Genomic DNA, 24,738 nt, shown 5'->3' with positions numbered 1-24,738 from the left:
ATGTTTTTGAAACCAAATTGTCAGTCAAAACTTGTCGCCTCTTCAGCAGAAAACTGAAGGTTCAGAATGCATTGTAGGGCGTTTTCTCGTAATAGGCCAGACGTTACCATATTTGGCAAATTTTCCAGTTACAGACATCATAAGCTATAAAATCTAACAGTTTTTTTCAAAACTTTATATCAGTTTTGAAGATGAAAATAAGTGTGACGTATGTTAAGTCTTTTAGAAACGTGTATTAATTAATATGCACAGGGTATAATGTAGTATTGTGAAATTGTAGTTTAAGTTGGAACTCGTGAAAGCACCAATCATCAGCACAGTATTTTGTGTTTCTGCTGGTAACCGACATTTTGTCCCAGTGTTCGACAAAAGGAGCTTTTGTGAGACAGTCGTCTATGTTTATTATAATTAATTGTCATGTTTATTTTCCTATGAAAATTAGCATTAATTGTGTTAAACATTCACGTTTACATTTTGACTCGAATACAATTGAAGCTTATTAAACCGTGGTCCTTTAAAAATGGTTTCACTAAGAAACGTTTAACAGCTGTTGCTTTTTATCATCAGTAGAGTTTAATACGTAGTACACGGGCTGTTTAGCCGCAGATCGTTTTTAAATCGTTAAAAGAGAACAGCATCGAAAAAATAAACATATTAATATTCTTTATTTTTCAAATGTTTGTGCTTCTTTCTTATGTCAAAGTTGTTTACACTCTTTACTTACATTAATAATGTCAGTATTAAGGAATATGTTACAACTTCATGTGTGTCTAAAAATCGTTGTTAAAATTTTCAGTGACAAATATGTTTGTTGACAAGTCGTAAGATATCAATAAATAATAAAATTTCTGGTTTTAAGAGAATATTTGAAAGTTGAATTCCGAAAATGTTCTTCACGTACGTCGTTATTGCACTAATGCTACCTAAGGTCATTGTTACGTTTTTGGTCATTCATTCATGGATGTTACCCCAGGTCATTGTTGTGTCTCGGTTATTGCTGCACTAATATTATCCCAGGCCACTGACGCACGAAAATATTTTCTAATAATGATCGAAGATCGTTCTTGCACAAATGTGGTCTGAGGTCTTTTTGTTGCGAAGCATTGGGTGTCAACAATGGGGCCACCGGTCAAGGGGAAGCTCGAAATTTAAATGTGGCGCTCGTGATGTGTTCGTAGTTCCCGCATCATCCGCCAGAGTTCGCAACCTGAGGCGTCTGCTCCGGCGTCATGCAGCGGCCAGTGTGTTCACCATCTGCACGGCAGCGCACCGACGCAACCCAGCGTCTCTTTACGACAGCTTCGAGAACCTGGGGATGGAATAGCCGGCATCGCTGCGGATTCTCTGCGTATCAATGGCGCCATCAGACAGTTCAAACAGGTACTGACCCATTTGACTCTGTTTTGTAACTCTGTGCTCCGCCACGTGAGGCGCCTTCATAGAACCCTTTGAGAGAGTAGGGTGAAAGTAATTAGACATTACTTGGCCAGTGTAACACGCAACGTCATTGTTTGTTTTTTTTGTCCTTGTACTGACATGGTGTGTGAAATGAAACAACATAAATTTTATTTAAGTTCGATGTTTGGAAATTTGTTGCCATGTTATTCTGAATGCCTCCCAACGTAAACCTTATACAATCCGACAACTGACCAGTCAGTTTTGTGTGAAGAGGCTTTGTAACAATTTAGACACGACAATAATTCTTCTGTATTTTACTCAGTCGCTAGCGCTATCATAAACATTCATACATTATCGTTGAACAATATAACAATCAGGCAATCGTAATCATTTGAAAATATGATCGTTTTATATTTTCTTAATGTTGTTCTTAATGGAGTATGTTTCCAAATTTATGACACGAAGCTTCTAAATATTAAGTAAGCTACATAAAAGTTCTCTTTTCTAACTTTGACAGGACAATAAAATAAATTCTTTCTTTAATGGATGTTCATTATGGTAGGCACAAATGGAGTTGTTACTGCGCACCAATTAGTAACAGATTTTAAGCTAATACAGTGAGCTGCATAGTTTAAGTATCATTTTCGGTGTATCCCTTCTACGTTTATCCATGTTGAAACAGGATTTACATTTACTGTATCCAGATTTATAGGTCCGTCCAAGGAGAAAATAAATATGTGTAATTACCATCAGGTATCTCCACGTGTACCGCTGAATTAAACGAACTGACTGCCTTTTGCTTTGACCTCGGCAGTGCGGGCCTACGCCGAAGTCGGTAAATCTGTGGCTAGAAACCGATGATTCCCAGCAAATAAAACATAACGCACAAGCAAAGCGTTGTATTTTTGACAAGTTCCATATGTTTCTCTCATAACGACCGGCCTCACTTAGAAGATCATCGCTTTTCTCCTGGTTGTCACACGCTTTTCGGTAAATGAGTTTGGTACAAGTATTCTTTATTAGCAAGTGGCACACACGTCTGTGAGATGTAAGTTGCCAATTGTAATCTCTGCTGTTCCGATTGATTTGCATAATAATTATAACGTCAATCACCACGGCTTCGCCGCAGGAGACAACCCGTTACGTCGAATGGTTTGTCGTAACATGACCGGATAAACAGGTGAAATTCTGGAATAATTTTCCATAGGATATCAAGGCATCTGTGCGTGTTTGGTATAAACAATCTGAGAAAAACATAAATGGCGCGTGTTTAGTGGAAAATGTGTGTGTGTATGTGTGCGTGTATAGGGGGGGGGGGGATACGACACGCGTTTAACCATAGCCCGCACAAGTTATACGAACTGTGGCAACTTATCTTACAAATGTCGGGGTCAACTGCGGAAAAGTTCTCACGTAAAAGTTTATGTCTGTGTGCCTAAAGCTATTGTAATGTGTTCTCACGCCAGTTGAAAGGCTAGCCAGTGAGGAATTTGCAATTTCCGTGCTTCAGCTACCTGCCAAGACAACTGTTTCTTCAATAAAACCTGTTCTCTGTTGTGTTTTGGAAGGAAAACAAACGAAACGTAAGAACTTGGGACCAGAACAGCCTCGCGCTGTACAGGAACACGTGAGAGGCAGTCGAGAAGTGTTTGTGTGGTGTGGGTTGTTATAGGCTCACGTGCTTGGAGAGTTTTGTTCATTGAGACGCGACAGTGACATCCAACAGTTGTCTTGACAGCCTTAGCATTCCGTTCATTCATTAGATTACCTGCTGCCTTCTGTGTTTTTACAAGACGGGCATTGCCGCACTGGAGCATGCATTTTCGCGATTCCTTGAACTAAGACTTTCAATGTCGGTGGACCAATCTCTTCCCCACTTCAGTCACCAAACATAAAACCCTGAGACTTCACTTCTGTTAAAGACTGCGTATACAAACTCTGGTGGCCAGAACCAAGGATTTAAAGACTATAATTACAGATTCTATTGAAACCGTTCATGAAGATGATGTCTTCTGGGTGGTTGTGTCGTGTAATCTGATAGAAGTTTACGAACGTTTCCGTGGTTCTTCCTGCTTCCATCATCAGGGCGACGAGTAAGACTCATCGTACCTCTTCAGCGTCGGTAAATTTATACCAGTCTACACGGTGCAACAACACAGAAGACAGGCATCTTCAGACTCACCGCCGTGAAAACCTCAAATCTTACAGGATAATGTTCATGTTGAAATGTTTCTCCCCCAATAAAGACAGGCGTTTTTGCCATGTAGGTTGTTAACCATTCACATAATAGCGTCGCCTTTGTAAGAATATGCAGTGTTGACAAACTTATTATAAAATTATGAGGAAGGTCGTTACAGTCACTCAAGGTATCTTTGAAATAAGCAAAAGATTTCTTACGTAGATTCAATATAAGTGTAGTAACTGAGATACTCTTTGTCGACATCTCCTTAAATGTCTTGGAAGTCATCATGTTTCAGTGAGGACTATTATTGGGAGATTAAAATTAAAAGATGATTGGGTAACGGCTTACCACGTTGAAAGAAACAGATGTTGTTTGTCTTATAAGTCTACATGCACAAGTAATTCGTTCTTGAGACTTGTCGAAACAGTGTACACGCCCTCCGTTCTTCGGCTTTCCGTTGAATTAATCTAATATCTCAATTCAAAGCGCCAACTTCGACCCTTAGGCCCTTGGTATTACCTTCTTCAAACCATACACAATCTTCAATGACATGGAACAAGAACCTAGAAAATTTTGTTCATTTGTCCCTTGAAAAGAAATGGTGGTCTATATACGTAAGTAGCGAAAGTCGCGAGACGTAGAGTAGCTTGCAGCAAATTAACGAAAAATGACTGGATTTATTTAAATTTCGCCACACGACGATTCTTACTCTCATGCAACTAACAATCATTCCTTTCTTTTCTTGTCTAAGTACCAGAATAGAAATTGTATAATTGAATGACTGTAAAAACGTAAGCTTGTACATTTTCCTCTAGTTCTTAGCTTCACCGCAGGTTCAAGATCCATAGCACTCTGCTTGATTCACTCAGTCTATTCATAATAATTTCAGCACATTACTTTTGAAACAGCTTACGTTTTACGATGGTCTTGGTGATAAAACATTTTTCTTTTGACCAATATAATTTTATTTAGCTTCCAAAGAAGTGTAACATTACGGATTTTTACGCAATTTTTTTAAAATTCTGTAGTCTTGCGTGTTTACTGCCGTAGCGCCCATAAAGAAAGTATTCTCTCTGAAAGCTTACAATAAATTATTCTACATTATAAATGGCGAACCTTTCCTTTGCTTTGTAACCACTCAGACTGCGTATTGAATAATCGCTTTTGCGTATAAAACTGAATGCAGTAGCAATTTGTAACACTAAAATTTTAATAGCCTTGTACCGCTTTCCAACTTAGGATATGGACCGACCGTGAAACTATGTCATTTCCTGTCTTGGTGGCTTCTACGATACGAGAGCAATTACGTGCCCTGTAGAAGCTGGTGAGTCTCTAAGAAGTTTGCCCCACTCTTCTTGCCTCCAGTTGGAGTTCCGTCCTATCGTCACCTGACAAACCCCCGTAATGGATGGACTTCTGTGTCCACACTGTAAAAATGGATGTAACGTTGTTTTCTGTCTTGATTAATGGTTGACCAGTTGGAGGGAATACGAGATAGAAGGAAGTAAAGTTTTCAATTCTTCTTTTTTTAGTTTCTTATTTTTTTTAGTGTCTTCCGTCCCTTATTTATTTTCTTTCTTTAGATCATTGAATTTTCTGACCTCCCTTTATTCGTTTGTTATATTTTTGACTGTCAGTTTCTTATCTTTCTGTCTTTCGAAACCAGTCAGACCCTGTGCGAGATACGACCCATGGGGTAGCTGTGCAAAAGTAGAAAGAAGAAAGTAGATAATGAAGAGCTTCATAAGCAGGACGGTGCAGATATATGGAGGCCATGTAGCACATATAGCAAGGCAGCTGAACGTGGGACCTTGTAGATGAATTTTAACTTAGAATTTAGGGACTCGATTAAATTCGCTCAGATAGTATTCAAAGTTCTCCAGTGAATATATTAACCAACATTCCGGTACCACGACAGTGCCATATTTCTTGGTCAATTCAGTGACTACAGCTTTTCAGTAAATAACCAACTCTATGCAGTTGTTAAAATTTAATTGATAAAAACATTTTTTACATTTTATACCTCTCGCTTCTACTGAACGTCACCTTCAGAAGTTGGCATTAATACTTCTTAAGCTGCAGGTCCCGAATTTAAATTGCGGCCTTGAGATTTGTTGTCAAGAGTGACACGTTTCGTAATTTTCCTCAGCTACGAATCTTGTGTTAATATCTTAAAATAGATCACAACCACTTTGTTTCAAGTATTTTCCAATTCTTTATTCAAAGAAGTATTGGTCTGTAAGATTTGAGGTTTTCACAGCGGTGAGTATGAAGATTTCTGTCTTCTGGGTTGTTGCGCTGTGTAGTCTGGTCGATGTTAACCAACGTTTCAGAGGTGAATCGCCCTGATGACGGAGGCAGTATGACCTCTGAAACGTTGGTAAACATCGACCAGACTACACAGCGTAACAACCCAGAAGACAGAAATCTTCATACTAAGAATCGCCCTGATGACGGTGGCAGTATGACCTCTGAAACGTTGGTAAACATCGACCAGACTACACAGCGCAACAACCCAGAAGACAGAAATCTTCATACTAAGAATCGCCCTGATGACGGTGGCAGTATGACCTCTGAAACGTTGGTAAACATCGACCAGACTACACAGCGCAACAACCTAGAAGACGGAAATCTTCAAGTATTGGTCTGCTCTTCGACGTTGTCTAGATAGTTGGTACAGCGTCGTGGAATAGGGGAATCGACATGCAGCTTGTCTCTACCAGCAGTGCATGAAAATGAAGAAAGCAAAATTTCGCACAGACTGTCTGGAACATTCAGAATAAAACGTCGTAATTATAATTGGTGAAGTTTCGGATCATATTTGCATGTCTTCCCCTTGTTAACGCAACTCCAGTGATTTCTGAACTGAAAGTTTGGCCATTGCTGCTGGAAAACGGAACTCCAACGTCAAGCAGCGAAATAATTGTCATTGCGGTTCGCGTGCAGTATGATGACACAGCTTTAATGTCTTCGCTCGCTGTGGGTAGGAAATTGAAAATTGAAGATAATGCCTAGATCTTAATCAAACAGTAAGTCGCATTATGAAATTAGATAACCCAGTTCATAATCGTGTGAGCAAAGTGATTAATTGCTACAGGAAATTTTGCAGATACGTTAACTGTACTGTACTTATTACATTACTGCAGTTACTTTTAGTATTTTATGTTTTCTAAGAAATATTTAATGTATGTATGCGACGTTTCGGGAGGTTATTCTACTTTAGTCTTTAGGTGGCTGCTTGTCATTATGCAGACAAGTTATTTTATTTAGCGTACTTTGTTGTGTTTTTCTCTGAGCTGTGTGTGTTTGTTTATTTTCTTGTTCCATTTTTATTTGTTTCTTGTGTTTTGTCTGTTTCTAATATATTTTGTAACTGATTCTTTCTTGTCATATATTTCTCTTTTATATTTTCTTGTTTGAACAGTTTGAGTCAAAAAATTTGTGTTTTTTAATTCACAACATATGTTTAACCGCAGTTAATTGAGTACGTTATTGAACATTAAAAAAGTCGACTGGATACTGCGGTCGATGGTTTGATACTCCTGCTGCATATTTTCGATATTCCATGTTCGAAACTTCACCTATAGACCGTCTATTATGAGTTAGTCTCTTGTGGTTTTCCTCACATTCTCCAGCTATTGAAGATGTTAAAAAATCGTAAAGAATATTATATTATATATACGAAACTAAAAGTGCAATTCAGCTGTGCCTAAGACATAAGTACAGTGTTTCCCCAAAAGATGTATACACAGCAGCAACTTTGGTGTCTGCTTTTTACCGCCGTCAACTGCGCCGCGAAGCTAACGGAGGTCATTTTGAACACCTCTAGATTCGCTAATTCACGAAGTGCGAATACTGACGTATGTAAATATTATGAAAATGTCTCTAATTCATTAATTGAATGTGTGTATACACCTTTTTATGACTGTCTGTATACTCTTATCCCGCCTTAAACAGGAAGTAGGCGAAAAGCGTAGGAGTTGCAAGGAGGAATCGATTAATCGGCTTCATTTCTGGAAGGCCGTCTGTCAGTCTGCTTTGAGTTCTTCCAACCCTGAGAATGCCTTGCTTCTTCAGCTAGGTGGAAATTATTCGGTACATTTAACAAGAAGACAGGTTTTTGATCGATTATATCTGCCGGATGGTAGACAGCGTTCCTTCCACGTCTTTTAAGTTCTTCTATGCCGATGGTACAGAAATGAAAGATGAAGATGTCCCGTGAAACCCGGGATCAAAGTATCATCTTTAAAACTACAGATTTGAATTCCATTTATCACTGTCAGTTTTTATCGTCTATTACAGTGCTGATGTCAAAACCTGGAATTAGTCGGTATTTTATCTCCGGTACTAAGTCGGTTGATTACGTTTTATTGGATTTCCTAAACCTGGATTTTTAAGAGAACAAGAAAGAGCAGCGATTATGTACTAAGAATGCCGGTTAACTACAGTTCCGATAGTGGCAACGAACTCTGATTTGATTGTCTGACTGCAATGTGAATTCTACTACCAGGGATTTTAATGCTACTTGAATGTGAAGTCACAAAAAGACGGTCTGGTGTTTCGTGTAGAGACGAATAATTTTAAGTGGAAAGACAAATTGAAGATTATTTTACTTTCCAGCTTTTTCTGCACACGATTTTACTTCAAGAATAATCTTCTGTTTTAATATTTCCTTGGTTGTCGAAACATTATGAATACGTATTTTTGCCTGTTGATAATTGACATGAAACTCCTTTCGTGTGATATTCCCAAACAAAATGTAAATGCAGCACACAAAATTTCTAGTGTTTTAATCGAAAAGGTTAAGTAAATTTGGGAGGGTTAGGTTCTCGTATTAACAAATGCGTATTGTAGTGGAGTGTTGCATAATATTTGTATTTTCGCGGTATATTTTTTTGGATTCTGTATTCACGGGTGTTGTGATTCAGTTTAATGTTTGTCCGTTGTGTCTGCCATTCTTATATTAACAGTTTGTTACAGAGGAATGCAACAAGTTATTTGTGGTATGTCAATGGAAACAGGATGTTCGTAAGGAATTCAAGGACCTTTAAATGGATTAATCGCATTATTCTGATTCCAAAGTCTGCCATTAGGCGCTGCTCTGAGGATTCCCGTTCAATACCGCTAGTCGCCGACAACCGAAATTTTGCTTTAAACATTTCATCATTTTATTTTCAACGCCATTTTTTCCCTGTCTTTTGTTAACAGCTTTATACGTCTACCCTACAAATTACTACCGTAAGAGGCGTGTTATAACAAATAGTTATGCGCAGTCGTACAATGCTCTCTTATGGGGCAATAAGAAACATTAAAGTTTTTATAACGTTTCTGCATTACAATTGCTTTAGATAGAATAATGTACGTTGCAGTCTTAATGAAATATGAGAAGCAATAACAATAAACTGTTCTTTTATTTTCTGTTTTAATGATTCAAGTATAGAAATACTATATTCCCTTCATTATCTTAAAAATCTAGCATGTATTTATATATATTTAGTTTTCAGTTAACTTACATCGACATGGAACGATGTAGGTGGATTTAAATGTAATAAACTCTAAAGGGGTATGAGTTTAATTCTGGTAATGAAAACCTTTATAATTATTCTCTACATGAACGAATATTACTGCATATTAAAGCAGTTATATTTATTCAGGACATGTGGGTTTATGATTCGTTTTGATATTTAATATGCAGTTAAAAGTACATTATTAATTAAATAGAAATCTTAGTAGCGGAATCTACCAGCTTCACCTTGAAAGAAATGTAGAATAGGCTGTACGGTACAATATTATAATAGAATATTTTTGTAGTTGCAAAGGAATTTTTCAGTTTGATCCAGTGTGATGTAGGCTACATTGATAATTAACAGCAATAATATCAATGTGCCTTGCACGATGTAATAAAAAAAATTCGTCGTGGATTTTGTGCACAGATGACGTAACTCTGCGTATTCCGATGAGAAAGAACCACGAAATAAATTATGTACTTTATTTACCTCGGTTATTTTCAAGCGAAGTATGGAAACTTAGGCTTGTTTGTACCCAGTATAAAGTAGGAAATTGGTGTAGGGAAGTTCGCTGTATGGGAGCTTTTTTAAAAAAAATTATAAATTAGTTTTACATAAGCCTCTTTCTTACTTTTTATACTTTACGAAATACAAATTGATACTTGTCTTTGTCCAACGTAGTTGGTAATATATATATGTGTTAACTTAGTTTCACTTTAGCTCTTTTCATAAAGTTGGGATCAAGGCGCTGCGTCTAGGGACTCTTAGCTAACGCCAACTTTATCAAAGAATATGTCCTTTTCTTAGGGAAAGACGATGTATGAATGAAAGATATTTCATTTGTAAAGGATATGTATCTAGCCGCCTGCAAGCATCCGGTGTCCTAATGTTAGAGAGGATTACTTTAAACTGTATGTTATCATGCACGTTAGCGAAACAGCAAATAGACTGACTGTCTTTAGAGTCTGCGAGTGTTCATAAAGCAAAGTCAGATAGAGAAAAACGTGGCAAAAGGAGAGGGAGTGCAAAGCAGTTGAATAGCTTCAAGTTAACCTGACAGAATGAACACTGCTTACAAAATTGGCTGTAATTTAAACTCCCGTAATGATATGTTCTATGTATTTAAAAAAGACTTAAAGGTGCAATCCACTTAATTACACGTATTTTCGAAATATGTTTATTAATAATTTTCAATGATAATTGCCTATATAAATCAATGTAATTGATTCTTTCGTCCTTTCATCTTACGCGGAAATAAAGGGTTTTATAATGTAGATTAACAATATGATCTGGTTTTGACAAAGATGATCAAGATTATGCCATTATATTTATGTTGTAGGTAGGCGATTTCAATAAGGATTTAGAATAAAAAGACCAAAAATTGTTTAGTTTCAAAGGATAGACTGAACTAGGAATCATTTTTTGTAAGGAGAAATATTTTTAGAACAGAACTTACCTGACGTCACGGCTTCAAGTTCCAGTCAATTCTCCGCTCAGACAGACAGTTCGGTGGCTTGAGTGTGCAAGTAATATCGATGTACAAATGACGGTGAATGCTTGCTAATCGAAACATATCGTATGTAGTCGACGCTTCAGCAGTACATTGGTACATTGATGTAATACGCACTGGAAATAGTTATGAAACAACTGAAATGCTGGAAAATGTATCCTATACCACGTGAGCCTACACACATTTTATGAGATTGATCATTCTTTAGAAAATCGATAAAGTTCGATTTGGGCCTAATTCAAAATATGAGTTGCGCTGGGGGGAAGGGAACTAAAATCAAAGTTGTTTAACATGTTTTGGTGTAGACCACCTCCATACAAGGCTTTTCGGTAGTTCAAGAGGCGAAATACGCGAGGCTCATTCCGTGGGAGTTAGACGACCGAATATTCCCACTCGCCTCATAATATCGAGGTTAAAATTATTTAAGTCTTATCGCCACTTTTCCTGCTGTGCTGACTTTTAAGTACGGAGATAATCCTGCCATTATTCTTGCTATTTTATGTGGTAATAACGCTAATGTTTAATAAATATTGTATAAATTTGTTGTTTAAATGTTGTTTGACCCACTTTCCAGCGGGCGTACTCGAAAATAAAATGTGTGAAGTTATTATTGTCATTTTATAATTTTTATCATAATTATAAAGCAGGATTATGCAGTGTGAGAGAGTTATATTTATATTGTGTTCTTTGACATTTCAAAGACTTTTAAAAAATAACCGTAGTATTCTGTAACCAGAGACAGATTAACTGTGACCTTTGACACTTGAGCTGTCTGATCGTGTCCGCCTGACGGTCAGCTATTTACTGTGAAAGCACGTCGCATAACCTAGGAACATGGCGCTGTGATTCCGAATTTCAAATGAGGCAAGTCGCATGACGGTCTGACGTCACGTGCGACAGCACGGAAGGGATTATTTCGAGGAAACAGTCTTCTGAGCCATTGTCTAAATTCTGTTATTCTAGAAATATTACAATTGAATCCCCGGTTTACGTTTTGTACGTAGAATCGTGTTATGTTTTAAGACACTGTCCCTACATTGGAAGTGAGTTAACTAAGGGAAACTACGATAAAGCTTGGTCAGAATTGCCGCTAGCCCAGTCGTGTTTAAAGTCGATACTTATCGAAGCCTGTCTAAACTATCCTTCCCAAATCTGATGTATTATTATGAAGTGTTAGTGTAATTTATTACTACTGCTACTGATACTACTAATTTAAAATGAACTTTAGAAACATTTACGGTGAGTGAACGCCATAAAATTCTCCCTCGGGTCACCTAAATCTTGGTTTTTAACACTTCATCTACCAGACTACACGGCGCAATAACTCAGAAGACAGCAATATTCGTCTTGTAATGGTTGGCATTAAACGTATTATGAAACGAAAAAAATTACGTACAAAATAGTAATGAATAATTTTCGTTGAAAGGGACCGTAGTTTAGAAGATGGGGAGTCTTCTCAACTCTGTCGTTGTAATGAGGTCAGGAATAGCTGGTTGCTACAATCATTAAAAACAAAAGCATTCCACGCTGCAAACAAAGTTAATTCCGAGCCTACTTTTATAACATCTTTAATTAAAATAGTTGTTTTATATACAGTGCAATTATATTTTCTTATTATGTAGTTTGGACCAAATTCTCTCTGCTTATGGTTTATATTAATTTCAGCTGCTGCCTCGACCATCGTTATACGTAAAGTTTAAAGAACCAGACAACGATCCTATATGCATTTACATGTTGCTGTTAAATAAACTTAGTTACCCAGTATTTAGTACAAAAATAATACTAATGCTAATAACTATTTCTGATATTTTAGTTCTGTGACCGAGAAAATTAACCCGAGGAATAATAATTTAGTAATAATAACAAAGAAAAAGTATTAATAATGGTAACTGAACTAACTATGTCTGAGTATCACGCGCTTTGAGAATAAATAACATATTCATTCGGCAGTATATAGTCTGAGCTACTGAAAAAACATAGTTAAATAAGCTTTAAATAAATAACATATTCATTTCCCCAAGGACTTGTGTTGAAGCCGGTATCGACGTTCGGAAGTTAAACGGTATCGTTAATATCTTTCCCTTGTCCGATTTGTCTGTTTCTGCTTCGATGTGCGACGTAGCCGTGGGGGGGGGGGGGGGGTTTCGTACTGCATTTCAGTCGCGTGGCCGAGGAAATGCCTCCTCAAGGATTCCAGATAAACTTCGTTGCATAATTGATCACTTTTTGGAAAGTTTCCGATAATAATTCTAGTCAGGTAAATTCAATTCAGTTAAAGTCGCTTATGAAAGCGTCTGCCGACACAAAAGAGCCTATGACACGCTAATAACGACGACAACAATACAACAACAGATAGAAAGATTTTGGCAAATAGGCGTTATATAGTAATTAAAAATATGAAAGATGAAATTCTCTTACTGATTGATGTATCAATCACATCGGTCAGGAATTTATTGCAGTAGTCCACAATGAAATTAAAATAAAAAAGAATTATAGAAATTCAGCGAATGTGGAACATGAAATGTTTTGTTATTCCAGTAATCACTGCATCTACAGGAATTGTGTCTAAAGGACTAGAAAAATACTAGGTAACAATTCAAGGAAAGCGTTTAATAGAGTCTCTAAAATACAGCCTTACTAGGATCACCACAGAGGAAAGTGATACAGTCAGAAACTTGAAGCCTAATTGGTTGCCTTCACCAATGATTCAAAGGGAACGATACCACGAAAACCTATGAAGAAATAAGAAAAATGATAATATTGAAGATTGTATTTGGAAATATGACGAATAATGATGCAAAATAACGCAGGTCTGTAGCCCACATAGATTAAACTCTTTACTGCCTTACCATAAAAATGTATACTATAGGCCCTGCAAACATTACACAGTCATGACCTTGAAATATAATTGTTACTCACGGTGGGGAAAACTCTGAAATCTTCCCCTTTTCAAAACACTTCTATTCCATGTTCTAATGTAAAGGTTAAATGTTAAGTTATTTTATTTTCATAATTTACTCAGTGCAGGATAGCAAGAGGTTTTATTGTTTTATTGTCCTAACACCGTCTTTATAACCCCGTGGCTGGGGATATCACGCTTATGATATCTGCTGCTGAAAATTTTTGATGGAAGCCTTTGTTGTATATCCTGAAGAATACTGAAGCGACGACAGTGCGTAATTTGTAAGTTACTTCAAAGTAAAAATGTACTACGTGTTCTTGGTCACGCCGAACCCATGTGCATGACTGAACTTTTAATTAGGATATAATTATGTGTTATTCTTAAATCTCTGGTCGTGTAACTAACTATTATTTACTCTGTTCCATGATATTTTTAAACCACCTCTTTCTATTTAAGACAATACATTATTCCACGTGTTGTAAATGAAGACTTTAATGAACTTGTAAATGGTGTGGCGATATGTAACATGTTAAACTAATAATGGAAGAAGAAATTTTCTATTTAATTTGAATAACATTTTTCAGATCTAGTGTCGAGACAAATGCATGCATTTTCAGGTAGAAGGCTGTGTTTTCTGACACAAATTGAGCCGTTTTAAAAATAAATAATTTTAACAAATATGACAGCGGTCAACTCCGGAGAGGTCAGATCAAAGTAATGAAAGGAGGCTGAGTGTTAGATTCCGCCTCACGTGTTTGTACAGAGCACAAAGAGAATAATTCATTTATCTTGCTTGATGTTGTCTTTGTCTATTTATTTGTGTATGTGTTGTGTTACGATCCAGGTGATAATGACATTTGTGTGTATTTTGGTGTTAAATATCCAGGCACATTTTTGTTAATGATGCGTTGTACGATTTTTTGTTGTTTCTTTAAATAAAGTATGTAATATTTGGATTTCGGAGTTTGATTAAAGATGTGAATTCCCAAATAAATTCACTTTTCTTTTCTTAATATGTGAATTTATTTTACACGTAAGACAATATAGACAGTCGAATGTACTGCCACTTTTAGGAATACAAATTGTTCTAGATTTCACACTTAAAACCATAATAAAGCAATTCTTACGTAATATTGGCACGTGTTAAGCAACTTTTCTCCTTTTTGACGCAACAAAGTTTCATAATGAGTGATCCATAAATAGTCCTCGTACAGCATTTTAAATTAAGTATGGTTTTCTCTTTATTCTAACACAAATGTGTTAATAGTAGTGTTTAAATATTTGTGGTTGTAGTTATTTCAATATATTTTCTAAACCTTTTAAATGATAGCAAACTTAAGTTAAAGCATACCTCCTAAAATTTCTTGCTTATATCCTCTTACGATACATGCCCAGTTATATATGATGCCATTTTGGCTAGTAAGGTATATTTATTAAATTATCTGAAAATGCGTTTTGAATGTGACAAACTTAAACTCCGAAGTCCAAATTATTTTCATACTTCATTATATAAGTAATTTCTGCCGCTCTTCAGTCTGCTTTCTGTCACAATGTATCTTCCTGTTTATGGTGAGAAAACTATACAAGATTACGGTCACATAGAAAGCCTTAAACAGAATTATGGCACTACACACATATAAATATTATGAACATATGTGTCCAAAATGAGCATATTTAATTTATCTGATGATTAATTAATTACATAATTGTTTTAAATGGCAAATTTACTTTTACATGTTAATATCTAAGTATATTATTCCGAATTGCTATAATTATTTTCTTCATCGCATTCACCAATATGAACGTGTGAATAATATATATTTTTAGTTACATACTTAAAATTATGTTTTACTTATTACAGATTCTGTTAATATTTTGAGTATTGTATTACACAGTTTATTTTGGAATTATAACGAACTTAGTCACTTAAGTTTTAGTACCACAAGGTGCATTTTCTGAAAGCACTAACCCTTACTGAAGCACACAGTTTGGCTTTCGATGTGACCGCTATTTTCCGAGTGATCAGTAAATCTTGCACTCTGCATTACGGTATTTCATAGCTTTTTTGTGACCATGAAGTTTAATGAAATAGTAGATCGTCAGACCCGTCACTTCAAATTATTGTCGGCCTTGTGTTTGTAAAGGGAGGTATTACAAATTTGGAAAATAAATTAATTAAGAATTTGTAAATTGAAACCAGTCATCCTAAGACGTATTTCGTTTAGAAATTCGTCCCATAATAAACATGAGTGGGCTAAGATTTTGAAAATTTAATCTATAAAAGAATGTTAAATATAACCGTCCATTTCAGAATTATTTGATTGAAGAAGACAGATAAATTGACTGTTATTTTCCATAGCTGAAATACGTCACGTTTAAGAGTCCAGTGCGTAAACGAAGCTGTAAATGTTATTAGCCTAATCGTTGTGTTGTGTTTCTCAGTCTTCTCAGTCCTTATAACGTGCGGTGAGCCCGTCATTTGTTCGTTCAGCGTGTTGCTGGTCACTCGGAGTCTCTGTACATAAGACCTGTGTTTGTCTGTGTCTCGTGTTGCATCTGTGTTCTGTTGCTTTGTGCAGGGCATCCTTCTGTGCCCTCAGACTTTGGCGCAGTCTCGAAGGGCCCGGTTAAGACGGGCGTTTACTGAAGCGACAAGCGAGACTGTCACCTACGTCAAAACGGTGGGGTTCTCTCTCTCTATTCCACTCACCACACTCACCTTGCCTGCCTCGTGTTTAGTTGCCACGCATTTATTGTTTCGTTTTGTTCAGTTTTCCACAATCGTCTTGAGGGAGTGAAAGAGGACGTAAGGTCCACGACTGTAATCTTGGGACTTGCGGGGTGAGAAAGTTACGTTACGGACTTCCTGCATTCCTTACAAGTCTCAAGATTACAGTCGTGGATTGTACAAACTGTGTAAATAGGCAGAGTAATTAAGTACCTTTCTGGATACTTTGACAAACAGAGAACTTAATGGTTATGGGGAGTAAACGTTTAGGAGGAACTATCTTTTATGGATGATCAAGTGTTCCCATTCGAAAACCACATGTTGCCATAACCGGATTCAAGTTTGAAGTGACATATAAGAATAAGATATCAGATAATTTATAGCAGATTCTCTAGGGCAAGTTAAATTTCGTTCGAATAATTATTTAATGTAACGTCTCAAAACTTGTTCTAAATTCCCGAGAATGGTGAACTTGCCACAGTATGTGTTATTAAATACATTATAAAATTACATATAAACATCCGAGTTGTAGAGGGGGAGCTTCAGTACTCGGTGCTTATTTCAAGGCGCCTTTTTGCGTTTGGAGATTATTCATATTTGCTGACGAATAATGTACGTTCGTATTTAAATGCAAGAGACGTATTTGTTGTTTTAGTAATAATTTTTGTTTTTGGAATTTAAGAGTACGACAAATTATTGTCCTAACCATTACAAATAGGTTACTCTTTTCAGAGTCCTTGATTAATCAAATGAACTTCATATTTCAGGTGTCTTATACGCACATTTTGAATATTAGAATGTTATGAATAAATTACGCGTCAGAAAAAGAATTATATTAGATATTGAGGTCTGTTGTAAATTTGTAAGAATAAATTAGAATATTGTATTTAGGTTAGATTATTTAACTTTCTTTTGTATTCTGCATAAATAAGTTTACTGTATGGAACTACAGAATAATTTTACTCTTTTCGCGATTTCGAAGTGTCGTTTCGCGATATGAGAAAACCACGGGTGTTTTAAGTGTGTGAAAAATCTTAGCCTAAAATAGACAAGGATAATGGACAACAGAGTAGGCTCGAACAAGGTGGGACGAAGTGATAAACATTGTTTTGTTACGTAATGCAATTAAAGTTATTACACCGAATGTTTTAATTAGGTTGTGATTTATTAAACGCACATGGAAGTGGAACCATGCATAGAAACGTATTCAAGAAACGTGGAGGATGGTCGTCAAGAGGGGGCGAAGTTCTAGGTGACAAATTCATAGTAAGTTGGCTTTCCTGAACTGACTTTAATTGGCTCAGGTGGTAGGCGGGTGATGTAATTTTAATATGTACATTGATATAGCATTGTGTTGCATATAAATGATTTGATCGAATTTTAAACACGTGCGATTGAGAGATTGTTGAAGCTATCCATTCCGAATTAAATAATTTGGTTTAAGCTACATATATTTTCCATTTGCGGTCTTTGTGACTTTTCAAAACTGGTTGATTTTGATGTTAATTTATGCCAAGTGCAAATCCCTTTCCACAGAATTAGCATAATTACTTTACGAAAAATGCCATCATACTGCAAGTGGAATCTGTGTTACGTAGGTCCACTATAGAAAATGGATAAATCTCAATTCGAGCTTCATATTTTCTGCTCTATTGAACCGATTCGTATTAAAATCAAATTAATCAGGTTTAGTGTAAACATCAGTTGCCAAACTTTATCAAAATATTTTAGTAATTTAGGAGTTAATTGCCGGCCTAGATACGTCAGTACATTTTTCATTTTATCAAGACAATAAATAAAGTGTATTTTCAGTATGCTTAATGTAATGACTTAAATAATACAAACAGTTCGTAGTATCTAATTGAAAGATTTTCCACGTTCTTCTTTAAGTTCACAGACGCCGTAAGGGAAATTGTGAGTAGGATAATAAGCCTCTGAAAATAAAAGAAAATAAACTAGTTGCAGTCTCTGCCACGTGGATATTCAGTACGTGATGCGAAGAAATAAGGTCATCTCCTCAGCCGTACGCCATTCCCCTTATTACATCAACAATACAGAAAGAAAATCAGCCGACCTGGGATCTTTATTTCCGTCGTCCTTTTCTTTGCTATCCACCGGGTGGACTGAAGCCATCACGCGAAGTCTGTAGACACTAGAGTAGAGTTTCAAAGATTATGTCTTCTTAAAGCATAAGAGCACTTAGTTCCATAAACAACTGCCAGTGTTCTGCATCGTAGCTGTCACCAACACGTCGTGGCTCTATTCAGCTATCTAGGAAAATTCCAACAAGAAACAGCACCTAGTCAAACTGATTGCAGTCAGATGACACAAAATATTTGTTGTCTAAAATATTCGTATAAACATTCAATGGAATTTGGCAGCATCGTTATTTCTCCGCCTAATACAAGGCAAAGTTCATGTAAAAAAAGTTTAAGCAAACTGAAATAACTGCATGGAGCACGGAAACTTATAGTTAATTCGATAGTTAAAACTCTTCCGATGATTTTATTGAACCTGAAGGTTTTTCCATTATGTTCACATGATCCCGATATGGGATCCTGTCCTGAGAAATATGAATAGAATCAAAAACTGTGCACTGTATTTCTTTAGGACACATCTTCAATTATCTTTCCATCTATGTCTAGGTCTTTCAAATATTCTGCTCCCGTCAGGTTTTTATGACGTCCAATGAAATTTGGGTGTGACAAGTAGAAAGCAAGGTCATAATGTGCCGACGGTTTTAACAACATTGTTTAAAAGCTCTCTGTTAATTAATTAATATCCTGTTTATTTGTTTGTTTGTGGTAATATCAAGAAAAAACGGACTACCGCAGAGGCAGCTGAGACTGTAATGGGTCGCCAAAGCGATCAACACATTGACAGATTTATGTTAATAAATAAATTCCAAGATAATTTTCTTAGGAGACAGAATTCGAAATCATAACAGGGCTAATCGACATCCAAAACATCAAGCTAAGATACAGCTTAATGTTATTCGAGCATGGTTCTTCCAAGTGGTCTCTACTCGTAAGCTTTCAGACTGAAGCTTGTTACGCTATCCTCATGCCCTCCATGCGTGCTGCATGTTGTTTCAATCTCGTCAATCTTGACTTAATCACGCGAACAATGTATGTAGAATTATGAGGCTTCCAATCTGTCCACTCACAATATGACAGCCACTGCCCATCACGTTTGCCTGCGCGACTGCGCTGTCCGTGTGATACAAAAACAAAATTTTTGTAAATAAGTTCTGACGGTGGTGACTCTGGTCGCAATAAAAGCAAACAAGGGGACCGCGGCTGTACCTATTGTGAGGAAGTGGCTTTTGTGTTGGTGCATTTGGCTGTGAAGATGTTTTTACATTTAACTTAGTTTATAAATACATTTTATAAATTTTGTAGGTTTTGTGCTATTTGGAAAGGTAACGCTGTAGTAAACCGTGTTAATGTCCAACACAAAAAGTTTTGTTCCTGTTAATTTTTACGGGTCATACGCTAGGCTGGTTTTTAATATTATCCGCCTTATATTTTATAATTCTACATTTTCCTGTCAGCAGTTATTTACAGACACTTCCAGTCTCGTTATTCCCTCACATTCATTAATATAAAAGAGCAGGTAAAATTACGTATGTATAAATTGTATTCTTAGGCTTTTTAGTAGGACTCGGCAAAATAATTTTGTAACTAAATTGTAGGAGATAATTGAATATGATTCGTTAGCATGATAAATAAGAAATCCGGATTTGCGAAGAGTCACATATTCATGTACGTATGGTCCGAAAAGTGTAGCACATCAATACTTCATCTGTATATAAATTGAGTTGGACAGTTCATGGCCCCTGCTGAGACTAGTGTACGGCAGATCGGCTACATGTACGTCCCACCGGATGGCTGGACTAAAGCATTCGATACGTGGAGCTGTCCTGTCTCCTTCGAATATCGATACATATCTCGAGAAAGACGCAGCATCCCTATAGGAGATGAAGTCGTAGAAAAGACATGTCACTACCCGAGAACCATGTATGATTCCAAAACTCAGCCTAGATAAATTTAGATCTCAGTTTTTCTCTTCTCCGACGTGTCACAAATTTTTTTGTTGATTTCAGTAGGACACACATTCCGTAGTATACATTTAATGAGTGTGCGTTTTCACATGATTGTCCGAAATTTCTGTAATGAAACCAAATGGCGGAGTGCTTCTAACATTAGTTAGTTATTTGCACTTTCAGGTAGTATAAAGGAATGGAAGAAAGGGCGTATGGGTTGATGATACAAAATGAATAATTCCCCGTTGAATTTGTACGGGCTTCTTCCGCTTGCAGTAAGCAGAAGCGATAGTAAACTCTTGCATGTGCATTTTGCATCTCTGCTTAAACTCCTGTTTGCTATTATGCGCTTTTATGCCCATGTATGAGTCCTTATGTTTAATCTCCTTAACTACTGAACTGGCCTTCGGTTACTTTTGGTATTGGAATCGACACTAAATTTGTTGTCAAGATTTTATTTTGATTAATAGCGGTGTCATACTACACCAGATTTACATGGAGATCAAATCGAAGTTAATGATATATTTTAAATGATTTATCAAACAGAAAATTTGTAAATTACATAAAGTATCTCTTGGTATAAAAGTTTTATTTTAAATATTACATAAACTGTTTGAATACGAGAATACAAATATTTTTTTAATGTGGTCACTTTTAGGCTATATTTGTGGTGTTCATAGTTTTGAAACAGTGTGAAGTATGTAAGATAGCAAAAAGACGCATTTATAAAACATGAATACATGAATGTGTTGGGTCGACATATAACAAGTTCAAAATAGGCTGTGCTGATTGACTTTGAGTGTGTATAATTGCCCATTCAGTATCGTTATTGCAGGCCACACTCAAAGCATGATGATGTATGGGAGTAGAATCACACTGCAGCCCATCAATTCGCAATCAGTTGCATAAACGTCTGTTACTTTGACCCTCTCAGTTTCATTATTGATTACGTGCCTGGATGAACTCAGTGGAGCTGACGATCAAGGTCCCCACACAGCCAGATGTGAATTTATTCTTCGAAATCTTATTTTATTTTTCATTGTGTCTTACCCTCTAGTGACAGCTATTGTCTAAAGAAACTTTTTTGCTACAGTTGTAACAGTAAGGAAATTAATTTCTATTCTTCGCCTTGCCTCACATTCTCTAGGGGTATGAGGCGAACAGAGCATATGTAATGGAATATACATGCAAGATATTAGTGGGATAAAATTAAGACTTGGGTGACGTAGGCGTACGTGGGAAGACTATGTAAAATGGATCTTAGAAAAATGAAATGTGAAGAACAAAACAGTTCAACGAAATCAGTACAGGGACCAATATTGTAATTTTGCGAACACGGTAATAAATCATGGGTTTGCATAAAAGCAAGGAATTTCTCGACAAGCTTAGTAACTCTCCATCTTTCAAAGATGATCCTGCACTGTGGGTTTATGTAGTTAGCTAGGCAGTTAGTGTCTGTCTTCAATGTAGCTGCCTTCCAAGAGATTTTTACGTCAGCGCGATAATTCAGCATGTCTTTTTCGCAACTGCAGGGAGGAAAATATCAGCCTAATAACATTATATATATATATTAGACAAAACAGTTCACAAGTATACCGATATTTTTTTTGTGACTAGATCAGGTTTTTAATACCACACAAAGAAGTCATAAAATAATCCCTGACATAGAAACAGGTAGTTAAAGGCATACTTCAAGTGGAATGATGGAATGTATTAAGACGTTCGTACAAAAATTGGGCATTGAACAGTTCGCTCAGCAGTAGTCCTGGTGTTATGCCCATTGGAATTATTTGAATCGACAGGAAGTGTTAATAAAGTTACAGTTTTTATAATGGGTATTAAAAATATATCCCAGCATTCTCCATCCTCTGTCCCCGTCCGTTTTGCCGTAAATCGTGTTTTTTTTTATTTGGCGCACTAATGCACAGTTATTTCAATTGTAAATTCAGAGCACAGTAACTAAATTTTCCACCAACTTCGGAGTGAATTGTGTCAGAATACTTAAGCTTCTTTGGTAGTTTAATATAATTTATTTCATTCTTTTCGTTTCACCAGGAAGTTGATGGAAAATTCTTGTAGGCACATAGCCATAACTGTAGGAGAGTTTTTTGTAATATAAATGTTAATAAATTGTGATAACTTTGAATTTAGATAGACACAATAGCACGCCACCTATTAAAGCATTTTAGCCCAATTTGTTTTACGTAGAAACATTCTATGCACTTCATAATGTAAACGTTCCAAGGGTCCATTCGATTTAACCCATTTAAAGATAAAACTCGTCTTGATAATATTTTAAAATGCAGTTCCTACCTCAAAACACAACTTCTGTCGTTACAAAAATCATTTGGTTAATGCTACTCGGAGAAGTAAACGCGGTTTCTTTAGAGAATCGCATGTAATATCTTGACTAGCTGAGAAACTGCACCTGTTAGCTTCTCACGAAGGAATCTGATACACGGAGTTCTGTCTTATCAGTAAATTGGTGAGACCCGTTAGATTTAGGATAATTTCATTCCGAGTTCTTGCTGCCTCCATTATCAGGATCATGGACAAAACAAACAGAAGAGAGCCATTTTTGTATTCGCCACCGTAAAGACCGGAAATCGTACACATTACTTGTATTTATTCCATTCCCCGAGAGGTACATGTATTCTTCTCAGCACACTCTTTGCATACACTTTCTGTGGACAGAAAGGTGTTTTTAATTCATGTTTCAGGCCGAGAACTTTGTATGTGTACTAAATTGTATGAAAGTTCACAATACAGGCATTACGCTAAGAATTGGGTTCTTGGAATGTTTAGAATATTTTAGATAGTATTCTGATAAATGCTGGTAACCTTACACAACTCCGTTAGATTAGAGTTTTGCTAAATAATAGCAGTTGCACCTGTAATAAATAATAGTCTCGAGTGAAAAGTGACCCCAGGCGTGCATTTACTGTTTCTGCGTTTCGACGAAATACGTAGAATATGAGAGACGATAATTGACCGCCGCGATTGCCAGAAGAAAGAATTAAAAGATTTTAGACGATATTCACAGAACTCCACATATGATCATTTATATGGCTTATTTACTTTTTCAACACATATTACATATTATGATATAGCAGTATTAACACATAATCAGCTAACTTAATTTGGCAGATTAATTTGGCATCGAATAGTTGCTCAACTCGTTAACAAATTTTCCGTGTGTTATTGTATATGAAGGATCATTACAATGTTTACAAGAGCCCTTCACTGGACCGCGTCCTAATCTGAGTCCAATCCAGAACAATGTACCACATTTCTGTTAAGACTCACTTTGGTATTTTCTTACGACCGTCTGCTACTATATATAGAGCAGGAAAGTAATGTCTTCTCTTCATTATTTCAGAACACATTTTTGTGTGGATTTGTCATTTTACGCATGCGCTCTTGTACCACATCTATCCCCTCCCCTTTCTACACTCAGTGATAATTTTACACCGTAAAGAGTAGCTTACAAATTATCTCCACCCTCTTATTACATTTTCAGTATTAGGTTGAAATATTTTACTCTGCATTTTATTCTTAAACACACTAATTTTATTTTTCGTAAGAAGGACATCTCTGCCAATCATCTCATTACAAAAAAATATTTAACCATATTAGGTCCATGCATAACTTTTATTATATTTAAACTGACAAACACCTGTATATACAGTAATTTATTTAAAAGAACTAATTTTCTTTCTTGACATAGATGAGGTTAGTCATTTAGATACACATATACTAACAGCTGCCTTTGTAAAAATAATTTTTGTTCATTCGTGAGAAAATATTCCGTCAGTTTTATAGACATTTAAAATAGCGTACATATTTTGTTTATTTTGTTCAGTGACTGCTTCCTCTTATTTCTGTTTTAGCAGTTTATTTCCTTTTAATTTTAACAAAGCTTTGCCATGAAGCTACGACCCTGGAGAATAAAGGAAGCCAAGTACCTAAAGGAGAGAAAACTCTCATGCACAGTTTGAATGATACACTGTCTGCTATTTGAGGGCACTTTAGATAGATATATGCATGCATGTAAGCACTTATAGATGACAACCGTAGGTCTTGTTTAGTAACATTGTAGAGTGGACGATATTACGTGTCGTTAAAACATCTGAAGAAGCGTTTTATTGCTTTAAATTCCGTAGGTAATCGGGCACACTGGTATCGAGTCCTAAGAAATACAGCTTATTACATCTTAGAAGTTTTTAATGTACTCTGTGTTTTATTTGTGATACGGAGTGAATTTTTAAATATTATTTAGACAACCTTCAGCTTTAAAGGGCTAAATATATTCGTCTGTACTAATCCAGATTTAGCCTATACGTCCGTATGTAGGGGAATATTAACAAATGCACTTATTGTCGAACGCATTTATAGGCTGATTGTGAAATAATTGTGACTGTCTGTAGTAGTTTAATTAAAGAGTGTCTTTAGATTTAATAGGATTT

The 24,738-nt window shown here is 36.2% G+C and overlaps 1 protein-coding gene across 10 annotated transcripts in view; it reads left to right on the top strand.

Moving 5' to 3' along the window:
* The window catches only part of SK (small conductance calcium-activated potassium channel), a 349,222-nt gene that overhangs the window by 188,193 nt on the left and 136,291 nt on the right, over positions 1-24,738 (top strand). For 7 of the 10 annotated variants that reach the window (XM_087350045.1, XM_087350067.1, XM_087350033.1 and 4 more), the window contains 2 exons: positions 1,179-1,380; positions 16,079-16,180. In XM_087350045.1, coding sequence (XP_087206171.1) covers positions 1,179-1,380; positions 16,079-16,180 — 304 coding nt within the window. The remainder of the gene's footprint in view (positions 1-1,178; positions 1,381-16,078; positions 16,181-24,738) is intronic. The other 3 variants (XM_087350071.1, XM_087350079.1, XM_087350081.1) reach the window with 1 other exon arrangement.

Source organism: Zootermopsis nevadensis, unplaced genomic scaffold, assembly GCF_977971745.1.
Source record: "Zootermopsis nevadensis isolate Lab colony 2312 unplaced genomic scaffold, Znev_1.0 Znev_ptg000002l, whole genome shotgun sequence".
Classification (NCBI taxonomy): domain Eukaryota; kingdom Metazoa; phylum Arthropoda; class Insecta; order Blattodea; family Termopsidae; genus Zootermopsis; species Zootermopsis nevadensis.
This window is presented reverse-complemented; position numbering and strand designations above follow the sequence as displayed.